This window comes from Scyliorhinus canicula, chromosome 8 (assembly GCF_902713615.1).
Source record: "Scyliorhinus canicula chromosome 8, sScyCan1.1, whole genome shotgun sequence".
Lineage (NCBI taxonomy): Eukaryota > Metazoa > Chordata > Chondrichthyes > Carcharhiniformes > Scyliorhinidae > Scyliorhinus > Scyliorhinus canicula.
Window position 1 is genome coordinate 128,320,120 of NC_052153.1, and position 26,094 is coordinate 128,346,213.

The following is a 26,094-nucleotide window of genomic DNA, read 5'->3' on the forward strand; positions in this document are numbered from 1 at the left end:
GGATCAGAATTTCAGGAAAAGGACCAGTCCCATTCAAGTGAGAATACATTGTGCTTGGCCACATCCTTAAAAAGGGGCTTTGGTTTATTGGATTTTGTTATTGAATTGGAACAGCTAAGGGGGAATTCATTAAGTGTTATACATAGATTACTGTAGCTGTGTGGTGTTTTTATGTTTGTAATTGATAAAAATTCTTGCTGTGTTTATATATTTATATATACATTAACTACATTTTTAGAATAAACCTTGTTTTGATCAAAGTGTCTGGGAAGTCTGATGAATCACACCTGAAGTGAAGGCTTTTGTGCTCAGCCCAGCCAAATTCAACATAAAGGTTGTAGGTCAGTTGAACTTCATAATACACTTTGGAGTTTCTAAGCCCTGACCCATAACAGGTTGTTCCTGATGCATTATGCCTTCTCAAACTCCCTGCAGCTTTTGACGTGGTTGAGCAGCCTTCTTTTCCAACACATCTTCTCCATTATCAAGCTCACTGGAACTATCCTAGCTTTGTTCCACGTCTGCCTACAGTTTATCTCTAGTGATGACCTTTCTTACCACCTCCACACTCTTACTCCCCTTTACCCTATCATTAGTTGCTGTGCCTTCAATTATCTTTACCCAGGCTCTCGAACTTCCTCCCCAGGATGCACCTACTCTCTAACTCCCTGCACTCCTCCTCCCCAAAATGCAACTGTTTGACCAAGCCTTCATCACCAATCGCGCAATTTCCATCTTTGGCTTGGTTTCCATTTATTTTCTTTCATTTATTTTTTGTGAAGCACCTTTGGACATTTTTTAACCTAAAAGTGCAAGTTATTGTTTCTGGACATCTGGGAAATGGCACAGCGCCAACACTCAAGCAAGGAAGAATAACAGCCACTCTCGTGATTTAAAAAATAAGGTCAAAGGACCTCCAAGTAGTAGATTTGGGAACAGCAGGTGGTACCAATATAGTTACACAGTGACATTTCTGGACTATAACAGGCCAGCTGAACCAGACTATTTTATGTGTACAGGTGAATATGAACTCTACCCTGAAACTGGCTAATATTTGATCAGTATCAGGATTAGTATCAGGAATCCTATTCAAAGACTGAACGCCTCAGGAAAGAAATTTCATGTGTACCTTCACTACAGGGCCCTTGTACTTGGGACCTGATTTGTCCGGTGCTTGAGATGGAAGACTATCTGCCAGAAGTGTCATCGGATCTTTACCCTTTAAAGACATAAAAGACACATTTTATAAATGTTGGCCCATTATCTCTTGAATCATATTCTAACAGCAGTGAAATATGTTGCTGAAGGTTTTAGCATACATGCATGTCCCAGGAAAATGAAGCTGCCTCTTAAAATCGACAGCAGTGCCAATGCAGCAGGACATGACCCAAACAATTTCAGTCTCATTCTCTACAACAATACAGTGACAGGCGAATTAACGCTGATGTGACCTGGTCTGATTCTCATGGAAGATGTCAGCAGAAAGTGACTTGCAGATAAAGAACAAGATGGCACCTTGGGATCTCTTCAGCAAACTGTAGGGGTACAGGAGGAGGTGACCATGATTACCAACACACTCCTTAAAAGCTCTGATCAGCAGACCGCAGTTTAATCACCACACCCATGCTCCTGCTTCCCCCAGGAGCTGGGAACACATAAAATCTCGGATAAACGCAAGTTACTGCGGATGCTGGGATCTGAAACAAAAACAGAAAATGCTGGACAATCTTTGACAAAGAGTCATCCAAACTCAAAATGTTAGCTCCCTTCTCTCTCCAGAAATTCTGTCGGACCTGCTGAGATTGTCCAACATTTTCTGTTTTTGATGCACAAAATCACAGTGGGAGATGTGAGACACATCAGGCAGCAACTGATAGCAAATGAAAAGGAGAGCCCCAAATGGAATATGGTGTGCATGAGATCTGTCAAGATATGGATTTTAATGTCTTTCTACACACAAATTAGTGAGTGCCAGAATAAATTTTCTTGTTAATCTTTTGTCCAAAAATGAGACCATCACCTGTTTCCCTAGGTTTCATATTTTATTCTTATTTGCTCACTCACCTTAGCATCACCCACACTGGCAGAAACGGAGGCAGCTGTTGAAGCTTTCAGAGGTGCCTTTATAAGAAGAGGAAATCCCAACTGTTATTCCATTTTAATTTATTCATACACCAGTGACAAAATTTTACATTCCCTTGCACTTGCGTTTTTCTTTTTGGGGGGAAATGTAAAATTCTCTGGATGGTTCTCCCACCTCCTTTCCCCAACCTATCTGCAATTTTATAGGGGACGGGGGAAGCCGAGGATGTCCTGCTCAACCACAATGTTGAGGCTGGCGGGAAAAGTTCAGGTATGGGGAGAGGAGGGGATACTAGATCACCCTAGTCAGGATTCACCTGCAACATGGGTGCTCATCCCCAATTTGACCCCCATGCTCCTCTTCCCAAGCTTCCCCTCTTATCTCCTCCACAAGACTGGTCACCTACTTGGTCCTGTGGGCTCCAATGGAGACGTTATGGTCCCAGAAATGACCACAGTTCATGGTGACTGCTGAAAAATGGTGCAATAGGTTTTGGGGTGTTCGGATGTGAGTTATTCTCTGTAGAATTCCTATATCCTGTCTATATCCTGCTCTTGCAGCTACAATATTTATATGCCTGGTTCAATTCAGTTTCTGGTCAACGGCAATCCCCCCATGATGTTTATAGAAGGGTGATGGTTATGCTACTGAATGTCAATGAGAGATGTTTGGATTTTTTCATGTTGGAGATAGTCATTGCATAGCACTTTTCATAGTAACTTCATTGCAGCGTTAATGTAAGCCTTCTTGTGTCACTAATAAAGATTATTAGATTGTGTGGTGTAAATGTAACTTGCCATTTATCAGCCCGAGCCTGAATGTTATCCAGGTCTTGCTGCTTTTGGACATGGACATCTTTCATACTTTTTTTTTATAAATGTTTTTTATTGAGTTTTCATGTTTTATATATGACAAGTTACAAATTATTAGAGAGAAAAAAAGAAGACACAAAAATTTAACATGTATATTTACAGGTAAGCATCTTTATAACAACAATTGTGGCCGCCCCCTTTAGCCAGCATGCATATTTTACATTCCCCAATATGGCCGAGGCACATGTTTATAGGCATTTATTTATAGTTTGGTTTTGGGCCTTAGCTTGCCATCAAACCCCCATAACGAACCCGTAACCCCCCCCCCCCCCCCCCCCCCCCCCCCCCCCCCCGGCTACCTTCCCCCGATTCCCGTCCATTTTCCCCCGATTCTTGGCCACCCGGCTATTCTTCCTTTTGTACGTTGGCCACAAACACGTCCCGGAACAGTTGCATGAATGGCTCCCACGTTCTATGGAAGTCGTCGTCTGACCCTCGGATGGCGAATTTGATTTTCTCCATTTGGAGAGATTCTGAGAGGTCGGACAGCCAGTCTGCAGCTCTGGGCGGTGCTGCTGACCGCCAGCCAAACAGGATTCTACGGCGGGTGATCAGGGAGGCAAAGGCAAGGGCGTCCGCCCTCCTCCCCAGGAACAGATCTGGCTGGTCTGAAACCCCGAAGACCGCCACTATCGGGCATGGCTCCACCCTCACCCCCACCACTTTGGACATAGCCTCGAAGAAGGCTGTCCAGTAATCCACAAGTCTGGGGCAAGACCAGAACATGTGGGCGTGGTTGGCCGGGCCTCTTTGGCACCGCTCACATCTGTCCTCCACCTCCGGGAAGAACCTGCTCATACGGTTTCTCATTAAGTGGGCTCTATGTACCACTTTTAGTTGCGTCAGGCAGAGCCTTGCACACGTGGAGGTGGAGTTGACCCTATGCAGTGCTTCGCTCCAGAATCCCCACCCTATCTCTATCCCCAGGTCGTCCTCCCATTTCCTTCTTGTTGCGTCCAGTACGGTGTTGTCCTTTTCTACCAGTCGGTCATACATGTCGCTACAGTTCCCTTTCTCTAAGATACTTGCGTCCAGTAGGTCTTCCAGTAAAGTCTGTCGTGGCGGTTGTGGGTACGTCCTTGTCTCCTTTCTTAGGAAGTTTTTGAGCTGCAGGTACCGTAGCTCGTTCCCCCCAGCTAGCTGAAATTTCTCTGTCAGTTCGTCCAGTGTTGCGATCCTGTCATCCGTATATAGGTCCCTGACTGTCAGTGTCCCCCCGTCCTGCCTCCACCTTTTGAAGGTGGCGTCAGTCAGTGCTGGTGTGAACCTATGGTTGTTGCAGATGGGAGCCTTGTCCGACATTTTGGTCAGGCCAAATTGCTGCCGCAGTTGGTTCCAGGATTGGAGGGTGGCTGTCACCACTGGGCTGCTGGATTGTTTTTTGGGTGGGGATGGGAGTGCTGCCGTGGCAAGGGCCCGGAGGGAGATCCCCATGCAGGAGGCCTCCTCCGCACGCACCCACTCAGCTTCTGGCTCCTGGATCCATCCCCTTACTCGCTCGGCTGTTGCCGCCCAGTGGTAGAATTGTAGATTCGGGAGGGCTAGCCCCCCCCTGGATTTTGTTTTTTGTAGGACCTTCTTTGGGATTCTAGCATTTTTACCCCCCCATACGAACGCCATGATAAGTTTGTCCAGCGCTTTGAAAAAGGCCTTGGGGATGTAGATCGGAATGGATCTAAACAGGAAGAGGAACCTGGGCAGTACGTTCATTTTGATCGTCTGGACTCTCCCCGCGAGGGAGAGCGGGAGTGTGTTCCATCTTTGCAGGTCCTTTTTAACTTCCTCCGTCAGGCTGGTGAGGTTCCATTTGTGGATCCCTTTCCAGTCATGGGCTATTTGGATCCCCAGGTAGCGGAATTTGTGTCGGGCTTGTTTGAACGGCAGCCCCTTTAGTGCTGCCCCCCCCTTGCGGGTGTACTGGGAAGATCTCACTTTTGCTCATGTTGAGTTTGTAGCCCGAGAAGGCTCAACATCTTTCATACCTGAGGAGTCATAAATGTTCAACCTTGAATGGTGCTGAACCTTACATCAGCGAACATCCCCACTTCTGACCTTATTGTGGAAGGAATGTCATTGATGAAGCAGCTGAAGATGGTTGGGCCTGGGACACTACCCCAAGGAACTCCTGCAGTGATGTCCCGGGACTGAGATGATTGACCTCCAATCACCACAACCTTTGTGCTAGTGTTATCACTCAATCCAACAGAGAATTTATCCCCCAGATTCACTTTGACTTCAATTTTGAAAGGCTTTTTGACAGCACACTCGGTCAAATGCTTCCTTGATGTCAAAGGCGATCAATCTCAACTCACTTCTGGGGTGGGATTCTCCGACCCCCCGCCGGGTCGGAGAATCGCCGGGGTTCGGCGTGAATCACTCCCCCGCCGGCTGCCGAATTCTCCGGCACCGGAGATTCAGCGGGGGCGGGAATCGCGCGGCGCCGGTCGGCGGGACCTGCATTGTACCAGCGGGACTTCGGCCCATCGCGGGTCGGAGAATCGCCGGGGAGGGGGCCCACCGGGGGGACCTGGCGGCACGGGCGGGCTCCGGGGGTGGGGGGTTTGGCCCCGGGGGGTGCCCCCACGGTGGCCTGGCCCGCGATCGGCCGAAGTCCCGCTGGTACAATGCAGGTCCCGCCGACCAGCGCCGCGCGATTCCCCCCCCCCCGCTGAATCTCCGGTGCCAGAGAATTTGGCAGCCGGCGGGGGCGTGATTCACACCGAACCCCGGCGATCCATCCACCGATCCATGGGTGGGCCTGTGCCGTGGGGACACGCTTTTCCTACGTGCCGGCCATGTACGCCTCCGCCATGGTTGACGCGTAGGTGAACCCCCCCGCGCATGCACAGGGATGATGTCAGCAGCCGCTGATGCTCCCGTGCACGCGCGGACCCGCGCCGGCCTGCGTAGTCCCTTCAGCCCCGGCTGGCGTGGCGCCAAAGCCTTCCACGCTGGCCGGCAGGGCGCCAACCACTCCGGGGCGGGCCTTGCCCCTAAAGGTGCAGAGGATTCCGCACCTTTGGGGCGGCCCGATGTCGGAGTGGTTTACACCACTCCGCCCCGCCGGGACCCTCTGCCCCGCCGGGTATGGGAGAATCCGCCCCTGGGGTTCAGGGCCAGGATTCTCCAAAGCCCCGGCCAAGTGTTGATGCGTCAGAGCGGTGTGGCGGGAATTTCCGGTGTCACCGGCGGTTCTCTGACCTGGCGCGGGCTCGCAGAATCCCGGCCCAGTTCTTTGTCCATGTTTGAACTAAGGCTGAAAGGACGTCAGAAGCTCTGTGACCCTGGTGGATCCCAATCTCATCATCATCGCTGAGTATTAAACTGATTGTCAGCATAATTGTAACACATTGAGGATTGTTTAACAAATGTCCAATCGCAGAAACATATCTAATGTGGGACACTGTGTTTTGGCTTTTGGACAGGCTGGTTGGTTGCGGTCCATACTTTGTCCATTACAAATAGTGGAAGGGCCATGCTGTTTGATACAATCCACCAGTCTTTGAGAGGTATCACCTACATACCTAGCATCACACTGGCACTGAAATTCATATACAATATTGCTCATTTGTGTCATAGGCAGAATGTCTTTTTAGTTTGATGGATTAATTATCTGCTGACACATGGCGGGTTTTGGAGATTAGCGCTGGGGTGGATGGGAAGACGGCGGGCTGGGCAATCGACCTACATGCCCCCTACTGAAAACACACTTGGCAGGACCATGTAATATCCAGCATCATAAATTATTGTTGTTTCCTTTGTAAGGGTCCTTTCTGTTGATTCTCTTACTTCCCCTTTCTTTATTTTTGCCACTATCATTTTTGATCCATGGATGCTTAATGGACATGTATCATTAAGCCAGTGAGAATGAGGAATTCAAAAATTGCAACATAATATTTGGTTCTAGTGTTTGAACAGAATAATTCAGACTTTGTGACACCCAGGAGATAAGGTGGGACTCGGTTTGATTGGTTGGCTGTTGACCAATTAATTGGCGAAAAGGCCATATTCTGCTTGGTAACAGGTGGTGATTTGGTCCTACTCAAGTGGAATGATTTTCAGAGACCCAAGGAGCTCAGTGGGGTCCTGGATGCTGTAGAAAAAGGAGCTGTGAGTGCCTGTTCTCAACATCTCTCTCTCTCCAGAAATATGGTGAGTGGCTGTCCTCCTGAACCTACAGAGAACTTGAATGAATAAACCTACAGTGAAAACCATTACCAGCTGCAAACAGAGACTTCGACCTGAACGCTTTGATTGAAGGAAAGTGTGCTTAAAGACAACCATCTGAAACAAAGACTCTTTTTCCTTTTACTTATTTTCATCCCTCTCTTTCCCTCTGTGTTTGTCTGTGTTGTGTGTGTGTGTATAAGGGAGCAGGTTAATGCGGGGGATTAGGAATTAGTTGATAGCTAACCCGTTGTGTTTGCTGCATATTTCATTATAGTTCTTGTTATTAATATAAAGTAATTGTGTTTAAATCTACAAACTTGGTGGTTGTAATTATTGGGCAGCCAAGGGCAAAAGACTGTGGGTATTTTTCTCAGAATTATTTCTTAATTCAATTGGTGTTGCGACTCTGGGTCAAGGAGGGCTGGAATTGACCGTACCCCAGCCCAGGGTGTCGTGACAGCTTCTTGCTCCTTAATGATCACTTATTATTGGTTATGTGGCTGTCTGTAACCAATCTGACCCTCAGAATTCCCAACCTACACCACCTGCAGTCTCTAACAGTTTAAGATTGGAGCCATACCTGCGGCTGCTTAGACGGTGGAGCGGCAGAGTGAGATGTCGGAGCTGAGCATTTTGAAATCAGAGCGGGAGAGGTTTGGGTAAAGTCTGCTGACAGAGACCCCAGGACATCATCTTCTGTCATTCTCTGTAAAAACAATTCAACAAATATTGTTAAACCATCTCAAAGATATTACAAGAACACAGAATCACAGGCCTGAACACCTCAAACCTGAAGCAGAAAAGCCATGACCATCAGTAATTGCCTTTAACTGCACAATTTCACCCTTCCTTTTATTTACATGTGATGCTACCCATGGATGAATAAGGGATCGAACATATGGGCGCTAGATTTGCTGATGAAACCAAGATAAGTAGGAAATGTAAAGAGTTTACAGAGTGATGTGGGCAGGTTAACTAAGTGGGCAAATAATAGCAGGCAAGCTATAATGCGTGTGATTAGGAAGGCAAATGGAATGCTGGCGTTTATTGCAAGGACAATGGAATATAGTAGGGACGTTTAAAGCAGCTGCTGCTGTACAGGATATTGGTGAGACCAAATCAGGAGAACTGTGTACAGCTTTGGTTTCCTGATTTAATAAAGTTCTAATTGCATTAGAAGGAGTTCAGAGAACGCTTACTCAACTCATTCATGGAGGGTTTATGTTATGAAGAAAGGTTGAACAGGTTGGGCCTTCACCCATTGGAGTTTAGAAGGGTGAGAAGTGATCTTAGGGCACAGTGGTTAGCTCTGCTGCCTCACAGCACCAGGGACCCGGGTTCAATTCCGGCCTTGGGTGACTGTCTATGTGGAGTTTGCACGTTCTCCACATATCTGTGTGGGTTTCCTCCGGATGCTCCGGTTTCCTCCCACAACTCAAAGATGTGCACGTTAGGTCGATTGGCCATTCTAAATTGCCCTTTAGTATCTAGGGATGTGCAAGTTGGGTGGCAGCTGTGGGGAACTGTGGGGATAGGGTGAGGGAGTGAGCCTGAGTAGGGAGCACTGCTGAGGGGTCGGTGCAGACTTGATGTGCCGAACGGCCTCCTGCACTGTAGGGATTCTATGATCTTATTGAAACATATAGGATCCTGGAGAGGGCTTGACAGTGTGGATGCTGTATCCTTTTTGGGGACACAAGAACTAGTGAGCACAGATTAAAAATATGTGATTTCCCTTTGAACACTTAGATCTGGGGAAATGCATTTCTTGGAGGGTTATTCGTCTGTGGAACTCTCCTCCCCAGAGGGCAATGGAGGCTCAAAGGCTGAGTTAGATATATTCTTAATAGTCAAGGGAGTCAAGGGTTACGAGGGGTATACAGTAAAGTAGGGTTGAGGCCACAATTAGTTCTATAATCTTATAAAATGGCAGAGCAGACTGGAAGGGTAGAATGGCCTATATTCCTATATTACTAAATACTCAACAGAATGGTGGGAGAAAGATCTCTGTCAATTTTAGCAACAGGAAAAAAAACACGAGCTGCAAATGGAACAAATGTACTAAATCTGAAACTTGTCAGAAACTATATCAATCTGTTAAGATTTACAAATGATTTTTCTTTCTATTATTTAATAGAGAATTATTGATTTATGAAACAGTGCCCTCCAGATATTACTGCAGGGAACCAAATGCTCCTTCATGAAAATACATTTGAGCTTTATCTTCCCTGTTACCTTTGGTTTTGCTCCTGGACCAGTGGAGGAAGAGGCCACTTTATCTTTATCCTGTAATAATACAATAAACAAACATCATCAGATTCTTCTTAATGGCAATAATCATTTCAAACTGAAAGTAGCTGGCAAAACAACAACATAAATATCATAAAATACGTCAACATTCTGGAGAATATTGATGTCATTTTAAACCTCACTTGGGGTTACCATTGACCAGTAACTGAATGAGCTAGCCATTTAAGTACTGTGGCTACAAAAGCATGTAAGAGGCTGAAAACGCTATGGCGAATAACTCACTTCCTGACTCCCCAAAGCCTGTCCATCATCAGCAAGGCACAAGTCAGGACTGTGATGGAATTATCTCACTTGCCTGGATGAATGCAGCTCCAGCAACACTCAAGAAGCTTGGCACAAAGACAAAGGAGCCAGCTTGATTGGCACCCGATCCACCACCTTAAATATTTGCTCCTTCCACCACCAAGGCACAGTAGCAGCAGTGTGTAACATCTACAAGATACACTGCAGCAACTCATCATGGCTCCTTTGGCAGCACATTCCAAACTCATGGTCTCTACCTCCAAGGGCAGCAGGTGGTGTCGGAGAGGGAGTGGCATAGTTCAAACCTCACCATGACAGATAGAGGCATTTAAATTGAACTAATAAATCTGCAATTGAATGCTAGTCTCCGTAATGGTGACCATGCAATGGTGGACTGTCATAAAAGCCCATCTGGTCATGAAATGTTTTTCAAGGAAGGAAATCTGCCATTCTTACCTTATCTGACCTATATGGACTCCAGACTCACAGCAGTGTGGTTGACTTTTAACTGCCCTCTGAAATGGTCTCGCAAGACATGGAGCTCAAGGGCAATTAGGGATTGGAAACAAATGCTGGCCTTGTCAGTGATGCCCACATCTCACAAAATAATAAATTCAAAAAAAGATGCATGGGAACACCATCACCTGGAAGTTTCCCATCTACCTTGGAAATATATTGCTGTTCATTCGCTGCTGCTGCTGGGTCAAATCCTGAAACTCCCTCCTTAACAGCATTGTGGGACTCCTTAACAGCATTGTGGGACTCCTTAACAGCATTGTGGGAGTGCAACGGTTCAAGAAGACGGCTCAAGACTATCTTCTCAAGGGAAATTAGGGATGGACAATAAATGCTGGCCTAGCCAGTGACACCCACATTCCATTAACAAATAAAAAAGAATTAGCATGTTAATGAATGCCTTGGTTGGTCACTTTGTGGCCTGGTTAATTGACATGGCTTATTGACGTGACTAATTCATTTTCAAATAATTATTCAGCAACTTTCTGTTTTGTAATTGTCAGATTCCTGATGACCTGTGATAGCAGGAACAGTTGTATTGCTTCAAAATAATAAGTCTTTTACTTCACATTAAGCCGTTGTAGAAATATTTCTTGTCGACTTGTATACAGACGTGTTTGAAGTATTCAGTTATTGACTTGCATAAATCAGTTGTTGAACCAAACCTTAGGATCAGGTATAAATCTGTAATCAGGTGGTATAGATTCTTCCTTTTCTCCCACTCGTTCAGCCTTCTTCTTGGTAGCATCTGATTCCTGAAAATGTGAGAAACAAAGATTACATAAATACCCTCTATTACAGTTCAATATCCATATCCTAAGCTTCAGTAAATTGAAGTTAGCTGAATTTGGACATTTTTAGACTCGCGGCACAGTAGCACAGTGGTTAGCCTTGTTCGATTCCGGCTTGGATCATTGTGCAGAGTCTGCATGTTCTCCCAGTGTCTGCATGGGTTTCCTCTGGGTGCTCTGGTTTCCTCCCACAAGTCTCGAAAGACGTCCTGTTAGGTGAATTAGACATTCTGAATTCTCCCTCTGTGTACCCGAACAGGCGCCGGAATGAGGCAATGAGGGGATTTTCAGCATAACCTCATTGCAGTATCAATGTAAGCTTACTTGTGACAATAATAAATATTATTATTATAATAAAAATCTGCCTGTAAAACCTATAGCAACTGACAGCCATGATGATGAATAGTTGTGGGAGGATGCTCCACGTGTAATCTTATGCTATTTAATCCAAGCTCAAATGAATCAGATGTGTGCATTAGGTAGAGACATTGATGATAGTTTTAACTCTGAAATGGGTGGATTGGAGTTCGGTGAATGGATAATATTTTTAAAATTTCAAACTTGACTTAAACCCAAATATGTGCAGTTCTGACTAAAGGCCAACAGAAGGAAGGTGACAAATCTGCTCTCAGGATGAGGGTCAGTTAGTAAAACCTGTTAAGGAGGCTTCATGCCTCCATTTGAACAGCCTTTGTATTTTTAAACTCATGTTGGCCTGGTTACAGATCTGTACAGATATATGCTCGCTCCATCAAAAGAACCGACTAACACATGTTGCAGGAAAGAAATGTTATACAAGCACTGAAATAATAGGAAACAATTTTCATTTGTACCTTCACTGGGGGACCAGTGTATTTTGGACCTGAATCGTCTGGTGCTTCTGATGGAAGTGTCTCCGCAAGTAAGTCAAATGGATCTTCATTCTTTAAAGATTAAAGACATTTTACAATTCTGACAAACACCAATTAAAATATTTATGAAAATTGAACTTTGGAGGGGTGGGCCATTCATCCTTCAAGCATGTTCTGCCATTCAATGAGGTCACAGCTATCGGATTGTGGTCTCAACTACACTATCCTGTCTGTCCCCCCATAACCAATGACTGACTCCATCAAAAATCTGCTGATAAATTCGATGACCCAGCTGCCACAGCTTTCTGGAGAAGAAAATCCCACAGACCCTCTGAGAAAACAATTGTCATCGTCTTCGTCTTAAAAGGACCTCTTTGTTCTTGAACTATGTCCCCTAGTTACAATCTCCCCCATGAGTGGAAACATCCTTCCTGCATCCATGCCCTCAGGATCCTATAGAACATAGAACATAGAACGATACAGCGCAGTACAGGCCCTTCGGCCCTCGATGTTGCACCGACATGGAAAAAATCTAAAGGCCATCTAACCTACACTATGCCCTTATCATCCATATGCTTATCCAATAAATTTTTAAATGCCCTCAATGTTGGCATGTTCACTACTGTTGCAGGTAGGGCATTCCACGGCCTCACCACTCTTTGCGTAAAAAACCCACCTCTGACCTCTGTCCTATATCTATTACCCCTCAATTTAAGGCTATGTCCCCTCGTGCTAGCCACCTCCATCCGCGGGAGAAGGCTCTCGCTGTCCACCCTATCTAACCCTCTGATCATTTTGTATGCCTCTATTAAGTCACCTCTTAACCTTCTTCTCTCTAACGAAAACAACCTCAAGTCCATCAGCCTTTCCTCATAAGATTTTCCCTCCATACCAGGCAACATCCTGGTAAATCTCCTCTGCACCCGTTCCAAAGCTTCCACGTCCTTCCTATAATGAGGCGACCAGAACTGTACGCAATACTCCAAATGCGGCCGTACCAGAGTTTTGTACAGCTGCAACATGACCTCATGGATCCGGAACTCAATCCCTCTACCAATAAAGGCCAACACACCATAGGCCTTCTTCACAACCCTATCAACCTGGGTGGCAACTTTCAGGGATCTATGTACATGGACACCGAGATCCCTCTGCTCATCCACACTACCAAGAATTTTACCATTAGCCAAATATTCCGCATTTCTGTTATTCTTTCCAAAGTGAATCACCTCACACTTCTCCACATTAAACTCCATTTTGCCACCTCTCAGCCCAGCTCTGCAGTTTATCTATGTCCCTCTGTAACCTGCAACATCCTTCCGCACTGTCTACAACTCCACCGACTTTAGTGTCGTCTGCAAATTTACTCACCCATCCTTCTGCGCCCTCCTCTAGGTCATTTATAAAAATGACAAACAGCAACGGCCCCAGAACAGATCCTTGTGGTACGCCACTCGTAACTGAACTCCATTCTGAACATTTCCCATCAACTACCACTCTCTGTCTTCTTTCAACTAGCCAATTTCTGATCCACATCTCTAAATCACCCTCAATCCCCAGCCTCCGTATTTTCTGCAATAGCCGACCGTGGGGAACCTTATCAAACGCTTTACTGAAATCCATATACACCACATCAACTGCTCTACCCTCGTCTACCTGTTCAGTCACCTTCTCAAAGAACTCGATAAGGTTTGTGAGGCATGACCTACCCTTCACAAAACCATGCTGACTGTCCCTAATCATATTATTCCTATCTAGATGATTATAAATCGTATCTTTTATAATCCTCTCCAAGACTTTACCCACCACAGACGTTAGGCTCACCGGCCTATAGTTACCGGGGTTATCTCTACTCCCCTTCTTGAACAAAGGGACCACATTTGCTATCCTCCAGTCCTCTGGCACTATTCCTGTAGCCAATGATGACCTAAAAATCAAAGCCAAAGGCTCAGCAATCTCTTCCCTGGCTTCCCAGAGAATCCTAGGATAAATCCCATCCGGCCCCGGGGACTTATCTATTTTCACCTTGTCCAGAATTGCCAACACTTCTTCCCTACGCACCTCAATGCCATCTATTCTAATAGCTATGTGTTTCAATAAGATCACCTCTTACTCTTCTAATGTTCAATGGGTTTTGGACCAGTCTGTTCAACCTTTCTTCATAAATTAAATACTTTAATCCAGGACTGATGTGAATGAACCTTTTTTGAACTGCTTCTAATGCAGTTGTATCCTCTTTCAAATAAGGAAAACAAGACCGTGCTCAGTACTCCAGGTGTGGTCTCACCAACGCCCTTGACAAGTGCAGTAAAACCTTCCTATTTTTGTATTCATTTCTCTTTGCAATAAATGCAAATATTCCATTGCCTTGCTAACCACTTGCTAAATCTGTGACTTTTTGTGTTTCATGTACCAGGACACCCAAGATCCCTCTGTAGCTCAAAGTTCTGAAGTTTTTCTCCATTTAAATAATATTCTGTTTTTCTATTTTTCCTGCCGAAGTGGAAAAGCTTACATTTCCCACATTTTACTCCATGCCCCACATTTTTGCCCACTCACTTCACCTGTAGCCCTTTGTAGACTCCTCTCGACAATTTACTCATCTTATAATCCTACTCATCTTGGGGTCATTAGCAAATCTAGCTGCCATATATACAGTTTCTTCATCCAATTCATTAGTATAGATGATAAATATTTGAGGCCTCAGCTCTCATCTCTGGAAATCCACTAGTTACAGCTTGTCAACTTGAAAAAAAAATCTGGGACTGGATTCACCGACTGTAATGCCTGTCCCGCCGGCGTGAATCAAACCACCTCCCTTACCAGCGGGACTGGCGGCAGGGGTGGGCTGCGGGGCCCTGGGGGAGGGGGTCATTAGCAAATTGGGCGATCTGGCCCTGGGGGGTGCCCCCACGGTGGCCTGCCCCGTGATCGGGGCCCACGATCCGCGGGCGGGCCTGTGCCGTGAGGGCACTCTTTTCCTTCCGCGTTGGCCATAGCCTCCGCAATGGCCAATGTGGAAGTGACCCCCTCCCCTGTGCATGCGCGGGGATGACTTCAGCAGCCACATGCTCGGTCTTCCGCCGGCAGAAGTCTCTTCAGCCCCAGTTGGCGTGGCGCCAAAGGCCTTCCACGCCAGCTGGCGGGATGGCAACCACTCCGGCGCGGGCCTAGCCCCTCAAAGTGAGGACTTGGCCCCTAAAGGTGCAGAAAAATTCACACCACTCCACCGCCGGGACCCCCCGCCCCGCCGGGTAGGGGAGAATCTAGCCCTTGATTTATACTTACTCTTTCCTTCCTGTAGCTAACTAATCCTTTTTCCATGCTAATATGATGCCCCGTACATCATGTAAGTAAGCTTTGATGTGGTACCTTGTCAAATCCCTTTTGGAAATCCAAGTACACTACATCTACAGGTTCCCCTTTATCCACCGTGCTTGTTACTTCCTCAAATAACCAATTATTCTCTAAGTATCCTGCTTTAGCCTCCTTAATAATGGATTCTAGCAATTCTTCTTTGACAGCTGTTAAGCTAATAAGCCTACAGTTTCTTACTGTCTAACTCCTTCCTTAAATTAAAAAGAAATCTTTTTATTGGCATTTTCAATATTATATACATTGCCATTCGTTTTTGTTTATTGTACAATACAAAAGATTTATTTTTAAAATGTATTTATTTACAGTTTGTCTGACTCGTCGTACAATCCTCCTTACCCCCCAGCCCCCTCTTCCTAGTCCCCCTCACCCCCCTCTCCTGAAGCCCCCCCTGCTTGTTCTGGGGGTGTTTTCCCCCGCCTCCTCGTGTCCCCCCTTTACTCTCGCCTTTATTCTCTCCCCCCTTCGGTTTTGGCCGTGTCCATCTTGTGGATGGGGGGGGGGGGGGGCGAAAAATTGCCCCCACGCAGTAAGGAACTCTTCCTCCAACTTCCTCTCTCTTTATGATTATCCAATCCTGTATCTCACAATGTTTCTCCTGTACTACTATATTTGCATCATCCATTTCCTACTACCATCTCTGCAGTCAAGTCCTTTACTACCCTACCATGCAGGCCATCTGGTTCTGGGGACTTGTCAGCCTAATAATTTCCCAGCATCTTTTCCCGGGTTATGGTGACAAGTTCCTCCTTCATTTTAATTCCATTTCCATAAATGAGTCATAACCCACTGGCTCATCCCTGTTGTGAATAGAAACCCCCACCTTTCACATTTGATTCTTATTTTCTGACTTACCTTTGCACAACTTTTACTCGCACAAACTGGGGCGGCCGTTGAGGCTGTCAGAGGTGCCTTTGCAAGGAAGAAATTAAATTTCAACTATTATTTCAGTTTTGCCATTTCAAATACTCCAGAATTCCAAACCCACTTCTACCAAGTGTTTGTAATTACTTAAATGTGACGTTATATCAATTGTAGACTTAAAGGAAATCATATATTCAGCACACAAGCTGTGGTACGGCACGGGAGCACAGTGCTTAGCACTGTTGCTTCACAGTGCCAGGGCCCCAGGTTCGATTCCCGGCTTGGGTCACAGTCTGTGCGGAGTCTGCACGTTCTCCCCATGTCTGAGTGGGTTTCCTCCGGGTGCTCCGGTTTCCTCCCACAAGTCCCACAAGACGTGCTGTTAGGTAAATTGGATATTCTGAATTCTCCCTCGGTGTACCCGAACAGGCGCCAGAGTGTGGTGACTAGTGGCTTTACACAGTAACTTCATTGCAGTGTTAATGTTTGTTTACTTGTGACAATAATAAAGATTATTATTATTTTAATGTTTACGAAAACTATCAAAATTAAGGTGTTAGACGATTAATTATATTGCAAGGGAAGATGATTTTCTGTAGTAGGTAAACCATGCAGTTTACAATACTGATTGTAACTATACTGTGTGCTATGTTTAACCAGACCGCGGTCGCCATTATATCACAATACATGCAGAGGAAGCAAGGCCAGGCAGTTCCCAATTCTCCAATAGGGACAACCTGCCAGAATCAGGCACTGCTGATGGGGAACAGTGCAAGGTAAGGTAATGGACTGGATCTCCAAAAAGACAAAAATGTTGTTACTGGGGAAAAGGAGGTCGGCAAGCTCCTAAAGTCCCAGCAGCATAGAGCTGAAAGACTGTTGCCATTACTTCTTCACTCAGCACTGCACGGCAACAGAATAAGCGTGCTGCCGTTATGCAACCTGGAGCCGTTGCTCATTTTGTTTTAGCCTCAAAGAAGTACAACAGGTAAAAATGAGGTTGAGGCAACCTGAGAGAATTTGTGCCGTGACTGGAGAGCAACAAATTCTCGGAAATTAGTTTTGACCCAAAACGAAGCCAGTTGCCTCATTCCAATCAACAGATGAGCTGCAGCCTGAGCTCCCCTGCTGAAGCAGCTGAATTTTGGGCATATTGCCTTGTTACAGCAGTTCTTGCTTCATTGGGAAGCAGAGGATAATAGAAAGATTCGGCAATGCTTCTCAGGAATGCTCCATTGCTGTGATGAGTACTCATGCTCCTTCTGACTCCGAATAAAAACAAATTCCCATCTGATAAAAAGCCCTTGACCTGAAATGTTAGCTTGTTTTCTCTCTCCACAGATGCAACCTGATGTGCTGCGTATTTTCAGCATTTTCTGTTATTATTTCTGATTCCTAGCATCTTCCTTTAGTATTGAAAACACATTTGCTAATGTTTTTCTGACAGCCAATTGCTGGTCAGTATTTTATGCTCAGGAAAATTAAGCAGAGCAGATGGCATGTGTAAGGAAACTATGTCCATTTTGATCGGCTGCACTGGACGTCTGAAAAGATTCATAGAATGATAGAATTTACAGTGCAGAAGGAGGCAATTTGGCCCATCGAGTCTGCACCGGCCCTTGGAAAGAGCATCCTATTTAAACCCCTGACCCCACCCTATGCCCATAACCCCACCTCACCTTTTTTGACACTAAGGGCAATTTATCATGGCCAATCCAACTAACCTGCACATCTTTGGACTGTGGGAGGAAACTGGAGCACCCAGTGGAAACCCACGTATACACGGGGAGAAAGTGCAGACTCCACACAGAGAGCGACCCAAGCCGGGAAGCGAACCTGGGACCCTGGAGCTGTGTAGCAACTGTGCTAACCACTGTGCTGCCATGCTGCCCAAGTGACAAATATGGTACTGACTGTTACTCAGGGGAGCTTGGAGCACAGGTCATAGGCCTATGTAACGGTATTCATTTTTTACTTCTTTTTTCTTCAGAACCTGAATGATGCCTAATTTCCACTCCAGAATGTGTAGATCACCAAATATATTTTGTTAGTTCTACTAAAATCATTTAAATATAAACATTTACATATAAACCAATCAGAGTGACATTGTTGAGTCTGTTTAACCATTGGTCCACGTTAATCACTTGCTATTTTTGTCCTTATAAATGACCAATCACATGACTCACCGCTATCAAGAACCTTGGATAAACATTGAAGTAAAGAGTTGGGTAAAAGGGTTCCGCTGCTCTGAAGGAGGTTTGATGAGAAAATTAGCTTAGCAGCAGATATTTACTTAAGTGAAGTGGAGAACAATAGAGTATAGAATTGTAGGTGTTAAAACTACAGAAGGTGGGAATTCAAAGTGGAGGCATAAGAATGCATTGGCATTTACATGTTAAAAGCATAACGTGAGATTAGTTGTTTCAATAGTATAAGATCAAAATATGTAAACGACATATCGGTGGCAGGGTTAGTTCTGTACTGGAGAGAGAAGGACAGCTGATGAGCAAGTAAGATCATAGCCATACCCAGCTGGAAACAGAAACTCTCACGCAAGCAGGCTTCTAGGCTGAGAAACTGCTGTTTTTAAAACCTCAGCAATTCTATGCTGATCCAGAGAAATGGCTTCCCTGTGTTGTAACTATTTGTTGGACTTGGCTCATAAAGTTAAGCCTTATGGGGTGTTTTTTTTGGGAAAAGGAACATTTTCAGAGTTTAGGAACATTGATAGAGGTGGAATGGGGTTAATTCAGGTAAATTGTGTATGTTTGTAGCCATTACTGTAGTTAATTGTGTTTTGTATTATGATCTTTCTTGTGTTATATAGTTTAATAAATATTATTTTCTTTGACTGATTACAAGACTGCACCATTCATCACTGGTTTGCATATGATTCCTCAAATTACGCCAAATTGCAAAATAAACAATTAAGAACTGGCTTTCCAAGTCACTCTTCTGACTTTTAGGGTACCCTCGCATCTAACGTCAGTAGGATTCTTAAAACAATCTGGCTTGGAAATATATAATGCCATTCCTCCGCCTCAGGGACTGCAATGGTTCAAGATGGCAGCTCGCCACTACCTTCTCAAGAGCAAGGGATGGACAATAAATGCTGGACTAACCAGCAACATGCACATCCCACAACAAAAATGAACAAAGAATGGGCATAAACAAGAATTGACCCTGAGAAGTCCCAATATACTCCACCCTTTAGTTTCTAACAGTTTTTGATCTTGGATGGTGGAACAAAGGGGTTAAGTGACCTTCCTCTTTGTCCATGTTCCATACCTCTTTCTGCATAGATGGCGGAGCTGCAGTGTGAGAGGTTGGTGCTGAACATTTTGAAATTGGAGCTGAAGAAATGTTGATAAAGTCTGCTGACAGAGAATCCAGGACATCGCCTTCTGTCATACTCTGTAATACAATGAATATGGTCAATCCATCTCAAATGTATTTCACGAACACAGATACAATGGACTCATTTCTCCTTGCAAAAGCGCAACTTAAGAAAAAAACATTTGTGGCAATGGCCTTCAGGTCCATAATTGATCCATCCCTCCCTTTAGGTTCTCAAATGTCATGTCACTAGTGGAATGCCTGGGGAGGAGAAGTGATGGGAATGATATTCTGATGAGCCAAATTTCTTTTTTTCATCTTTGATGCTAATGTTCCAAGTTCTCTTATCCTCCTGCCCAAAACTAGGAAAGAAGTCAGAGACACTATATATGTGAATATATGTGAATTCACTATTATGTGAATATGGGGTTCCTCTACCTTGGGCAATAGTTGGAGTATCACTGCTGATCCTGAACCTGGCATTATATCAAGTGGTATCCGACACTGAACTGATCTCTTCACACATCTTCTCCACTGAGTTGTACTATACTCCGTATGCTTCATCCGATGCCTGTGTTTATGTATTTACATTATGTATTTATGTTTGTCCTATGTTTCTTCATATATTGTCCGATCTGTCTGGTTTGTATGTAGAACAATATTTTCACTGTACTTCGGTACACGTGCCAATAAATCAAATCCAATCCAATCAAATAACAAATGTTCGCCATTGCCTTAATGTAATCAGGGCGTAAATGGAGTCCTGAGGAATTTTACTACAGCAAACCAAATGCCCCTTCAAGAAAAACACAATTTGAGCTTTACCTTCTCTGTTACCTTTGGTTTTGCTCCTGGACTAGTAGAGGAAGAGGCCACTTTACCTTTATCCTGTTAGAAACAAAAAATGATCAGATTCCTCTCATAGGCATCAGAATTATTTGAAGTTGAAAGTTGCTGGTATAACAACAATACACATTTAACAAAATGCTTCTGCATTCTAAAGAGACCTCAGTCAAGAATAAATTGATGTACACACATCCAATCAGTAAGTTAAACAACCACAGTTAATTACTTGAAATATAGCTGGATCAAACAATGGAGGACACTGGTGTGCACTGACTGAAGAATTCTGTAATTTATCTTTTCCAATGTATTCAGTGTGACCAATGAATCCAGGATTATTTCTATTGCAAACCCACTACTGTAGAAATGAATTTTTGCAACAGACTATTTCAAACTATTTCTGGGTGTTCAATACGTAAGACATATTTTGAACGGAACAACACAATTATTGGCTCGGAACAAACCTTAGGATCAGGTTGCTCTTTAAATCTGTAATCAGGTGGTATAGATTCTTCCTTTTCTCCTACTCGTTCAGCCTTCTTCTTAGTAACATCTGATTCCTGACAATATGAGAAATAAAGTTAAAATAAATATGAAGGTTTAAAATCCATTGACTATGCTTCAGTGAAATAATTCATAGGACTGAATAGTTAGGTAATTATTTAATTATACTGAAAACCTATATTCATATTATGCTCATAAACATCAGGTGATATAGGTGGCTATTAATAGAGTCATGCCTGGAGATTATGAAAGCATGTAGCCCTTCAAGGTGAATGCAACTTAATAGATACTTGATTGAAGGGAGGTAACAATCTTACATTTTTATCATAGAATTTACAGTGCAGAAGGAGGCCATTCAGCCCATCGAGTCTGCACCGGCTCTTGGAAAGAGCACCCTACCCAAGGTCAACACCTCCACCCTATCCCCATAACCCAGTAACCCCACCCAACACTAAGGGCAATTTTGGACACTAAGGGCAATTTATCATGGCCAATCCACCTAACCTGCACATCTTTGGACTGTGGGAGGAGACCGGAGCACCCGGAGGAAACCCACGCACACACGGGGAGGATGTGCAGACTCCGCACAGACAGTGACCCAAGCCGGAATCGAACCTGGGACCCTGGAGCTGTGAAGCCATTGTGCTATCCACAATGCTACCGTGCTGTAACTGTGGGCTGGTATGCCATTCTCCACAATATATTTACTCTTTCCCACCCCAGTCTGTTTCCTGGTCTGATTATCTCTTAAGGCAGAGAAAGAGCCAGGTGAATCAGGCCCAAACTACCGTCAGCCCCAAGCAAGATGTGTCACCATCCACCAGCCTTCTCTCTGTTAGGCAGGCATCCCACATCCATTTCCCTGTTGTCAATTGCTTCCTGCTTTTCAGCTCATGTCCTAATGCATTAGGTGCTCTTTTAGGAAACATCCTCAGAGCAGCCAAAACCTTGTCAAAAATCATTCTGAATTATTTTATTGGTTCACCTCTTTTGCTTTGTTGAAGCAGCTTGGGCTAGATGCATCACTACCTCTGGATGTTTACAGACTTTCCTTGTTTCTGAATTGAGTCTATGAAATCCCTCTGCCCCGCCATATCCCTCTCCTGCACCAGAGAGGTGGCACAAAGTCTACGGGCCCGGACACAGTCAGGGACCCTGTTGGAGAACCACCTCTGGGATCAGGCAGTGTAGTTGTATAGTGGGGCAGCATTACTTTTACCATGACATATTGGTTGCAATGGACTGGAGGCAGCTCAGCCTTATCAACAGGCTGATTTCAACTGTCCAGATGTATATTAACCACAGCAAAGAAACTAACCAATATACGAGGTGGTTTACTAGAAATTTTTTACGTATCAGGAGACAATTTTACTTTGTACCTTCACTTCAGGGCCAGTGTATCTGTGGGCGGAATCGGCCGATGCTTCCGATGGCAGTGTATCTGCAAGCAGTTCGAATGGATCTTTACCCTTTAAAGATAAAAAAGACATTAATTTTCTGATACACCTCACTTGGAACATATTCTGACAGCAGTGAAGTATTTATTGAAAAGAGAACCCATGTACTGCCGCTTACTCAAACTTTCAGTTCCTGGTGAGAAGCCTTGACATTGGGGGCAGGAAGTAGGATAAAAGGTTGCATTTTTAGCATCAATAGTTGGTGAATTCTATGTCTAATTTTATGAATGAGATTGGTTTAAGAAGCTGCAGGGCAATAAATACTGCGAAGGTGAAGTTAATGAATTAAGTCCATTATTTGACCTATTTTACTTCATTAAAGCAGTACCAATATTTTTTTTTGCGATAAACACACAATTTAATTTTATTACAGATCAATTTATAAAAATGAAAACTGAACATTTGGCTACAAATATAAAAGTGACATTACAATATACCACAAACATGAAGATGTCCTGCATGACATTTGACATATACATTTAACATGAAAATAAAGCAACTTAAACATTTTCTATTACTAAAAACTCTTTAACACTGGGCAGAATGAGCAAATTTGGTGGGTCGAGTTTCTACCTCCTTCACTGGGAGGTGAAAAGGTGCGCAGTTCGCACCCTCCAGAGTTAGCTCAAAGCAGTACCAATGTTGAGACTCAGGAAAGTTTTCATCTTCCAGTGTCTGAAAGCTTCGGTGGGTGGGGGAGTGGAAGAATTTAAATTTTAACCATTCTGAAATATGAGCGCAATTGATCAGAGGATAATCAACAGCACCTAAACAGGTCAAAATAAATATTTTATTCAAAATATGCACTTTAACCTGTTATTTGGTACATTTTACTTTATTAGCATCCTAACAGCATTGAAGATTGGGAAGATATTCATGTTCTGGAGTCCAGGCACACGGAGGAGGTGGGGATGCTTTCAATTTGAAGTGGTCCACAAAATGAGTGTAATTTATCAGAGCAATCAAATGCACTTGGCCAATACAAAATTTTTAATCTCTCAAAATTACACCCTAATTCTAATCTTATAATGCCCACTTCAGTATCTCGTCCTCTACCCACATTCGTTTTACCTGCAGCAAGAGGAGGCCCACACCAAGTGAGTAGCCCAGCAGCCTTTACTGTCCAGCAAGGGATAAGGGACACTTCCTTTGGGTGTTCCCTGCACAAACTGGAGGCAACCTCTACCCAAAGGTCATACCTCCCTTGATAGGTGGCAGGTAAATTCATGAGTTAGCCCATTGGTCATGGGCAATTTCACCAGGAGGTAGAATAAACACAGGAATGGAAAGAGGACGGGCGGAATTAAAGAATGCTGGATCAAGGTGTAAGGTCACAGAAGGATGAGTCAATGCTGGTGATGTGCAGACTAAGTAGGGAGATATATAGGGCTGAAGTCTCCGTCAGTGGGATCCTCCGCGGCATCGGCAGTGCATTCACGCCCATGGATTTCCCGATGGCGTGGTGGTGCCCACAATGGGAAATCCCACTGGCTGGCTGCCAGGACAGGGGATCCCGTTGCCGGCGGGGGCATGCTGTGGTGGGATAGAGAATCCCACCCTTAATACTTGAACAGACAAAATATTTTATAAGTGTCCAGAAAGAGTCACCTATCACTCACTGTTAATTGTTGTGGCGCAGATTCACAAAGTCACAGGAAATGTGAAACACTTTGGTTTATAAGGGGCCTTATGAGACCTGGGGCTGGATTCTCCACCACCTACAGCGGAGCTCCCGATGCGGCAGAGAATCCAGCGTTGGTTAAAAAACGGGATGAGCTCCGATGCTCCAATCCTCTGCTGGTGGAGACATCTCGCACCAGCAGGAGGATGTAAATCAATCCTATTAATGAGCTGGGCACCGGATTATTCAAGGCGGCATGATTCTCCAGTCCGCTGGGCCAGAAACACATGGGTGAGAATTGGTGCAGGTATTGCCTCGTAATGGGCCAAGGAGGTAACTCTTTAAGGATGTTGCCCCGAAAGTCCATCGGAGGGTCACCCCCCCCCCCCCCCCCCCCCCCCCCCCCCCCCCCACAATGCATATCCTGTCCATCTAATCCCCATCAGACACTCCCCCACCGGCCCCAACCCACCGGAGACTCCCTCATAAGAGAGATCTTTACCAGAAACCCCCCATTACAGAGACCCTCATTACAGAAAGCCCTACCAGAAACACCGCCATTACAGAGACACCCCCATATAGAGACCCCCAAAAGAGAGACTACCACCTATAAGAAACACCCCTACCTGGAAGGCCCCATAACAGAGACCATAGCCTAGAAGCCTCCGATTACAAAGATCCCTGCCTGCAAGTCACCCATTACAGAGACCCCCATCTGGAAGCTAAAGAGCAATTATCCAAACCTCACGAGATGTCACGATCTGGATCTCGCCCGTGCAGGCTCGTTTAAATATGAAGCGCCGGATTCTCCTGCCGTGTGGGAAATAATGGCCTCCTCAGCGAGACTGCCAAGGTACCCGGGTGGCATTGCCAAGCTGGCAGGGACACTGCTAGTTTGCCAGGGGCAGGATGCCACTGTGAAGGGTCAGTGCTGAGGGGGCCATGGCCACGAAAGGGGGGGAATGAGGAGTGGGGGGTGAAGGGGCCTCAAAATGATTGGGGGTGGGGGGGGGTTAAGTGTGGTTGTCCTGAAAGGAGGGCTGCCCGAAAGGGGCTTGGCAGGCCTGCATAACCGATAGCGGGGTGGCTTCACTTGGGGGTATGGGGCAATGCCTATGTATGCAAGGGTGACATTGCCCATGGGTGGGAGGGTGTGGGGAAGATCGGGCACCCTTTCAAAATGCCGGTCCGATTTCTGAAAGGCTGGTCTCAGCTCCTAAGTGTTGAAAACATTTCTAAGAGTGGGGTTGATCGGGTAGAAAGTCCCAAAGACCCCAAAAAATGACAAGTGTGTTCAGAGAGTGATGGAGAACTCTGCAAGAGCCGGACAGAAACTCCCAGCCATACACCCCTAAAATTGCACTTGGAAACTTTTCTGTTAAATCGCACCCTAAGTGCGGTCAAATCACACCCAATGGGCTTGATTCTTCCTCCCCGCCAGACGCAAAATTGCCACGGGCGAGACACGGTCAATGGAAAAGTCTATTGATCTCGGGTGGGATAATCCGATCGCTGGCCGGGGTGAATGAAATCAGACATTTAAAGCAAAAGCAAAGTCCTTAAGATCCTATGGAACTTAAGGAAACGTTGACCAGTTGACAAAGCCAAGTGAAGGTGAACTGCAAGCATGTTGTTATTCAGTCCATGTGGTGCACCACTTTGTAATGAACTGAAGCTGCTGGTTAAATGAAACAATGGCCAGAATTTTGTCTTATTTGCGGACTCACTTCTGACCTGGAAGAACATCTAAATCACACGTGATGACATCGGGCGCACATTCTGACATCATCAGCCACTTGCACGACGTTACAGTTGGTGGATATGCCACCCAGCTACAGTAGTCTATGTATAACACTGAATGAATTCCCCCTTAACTGTTCCAATTCAAAAACAAAATCCACATAACCAAAAAACCCTTTTTTCAAGGGTGTGGCGCAGCATACTGCATTCTCACTTGAATGAGACTGGCTTTCCCTGAATATATCTTTTAAGTTGCCAAAGCCAGTAGCCACAACCTGTTTACTTCTGAAACAGTTTTTAAAATGAAAAGAGAGAGAGAGAGGCCAAAACACTTCTTTCTCCTTGTCTGTAGTCCATAGCAATCAAAGTGAAAACAAAAACCTCGCACAGCCACAGCCCAGCTCCACCCACACAATGACATCACTGAAACCTTGTGATGACAAAAACCTTTCTTAAAGGGACAGTCCTATGAGAGTTCAGCTGAGAGTATGCAGTTGTTTTAGATTTGATATTTCAGACCT

General features: G+C 45.0%; 1 protein-coding gene across 11 annotated transcripts in view; it reads right to left on the reverse strand.

The window, feature by feature from the left end:
- Positions 1-26,094, reverse strand: part of cast (calpastatin) — a 285,310-nt gene that overhangs the window by 18,880 nt on the left and 240,336 nt on the right. For 9 of the 11 annotated variants that reach the window (XM_038805226.1, XM_038805231.1, XM_038805234.1 and 6 more), the window contains 11 exons: positions 22,135-22,224; positions 20,716-20,811; positions 20,234-20,296; positions 19,361-19,486; positions 16,064-16,120; positions 11,819-11,908; positions 10,860-10,949; positions 9,361-9,411; positions 7,706-7,831; positions 2,065-2,121; positions 1,130-1,219 (listed from right to left, as the gene is read on the reverse strand). In XM_038805226.1, the coding sequence (XP_038661154.1) occupies positions 1,130-1,219; positions 2,065-2,121; positions 7,706-7,831; positions 9,361-9,411; positions 10,860-10,949; positions 11,819-11,908; positions 16,064-16,120; positions 19,361-19,486; positions 20,234-20,296; positions 20,716-20,811; positions 22,135-22,224 (936 nt within the window). The remainder of the gene's footprint in view (positions 1-1,129; positions 1,220-2,064; positions 2,122-7,705; positions 7,832-9,360; positions 9,412-10,859; positions 10,950-11,818; positions 11,909-16,063; positions 16,121-19,360; positions 19,487-20,233; positions 20,297-20,715; positions 20,812-22,134; positions 22,225-26,094) is intronic. The other 2 variants (XM_038805228.1, XM_038805235.1) reach the window with 2 other exon arrangements.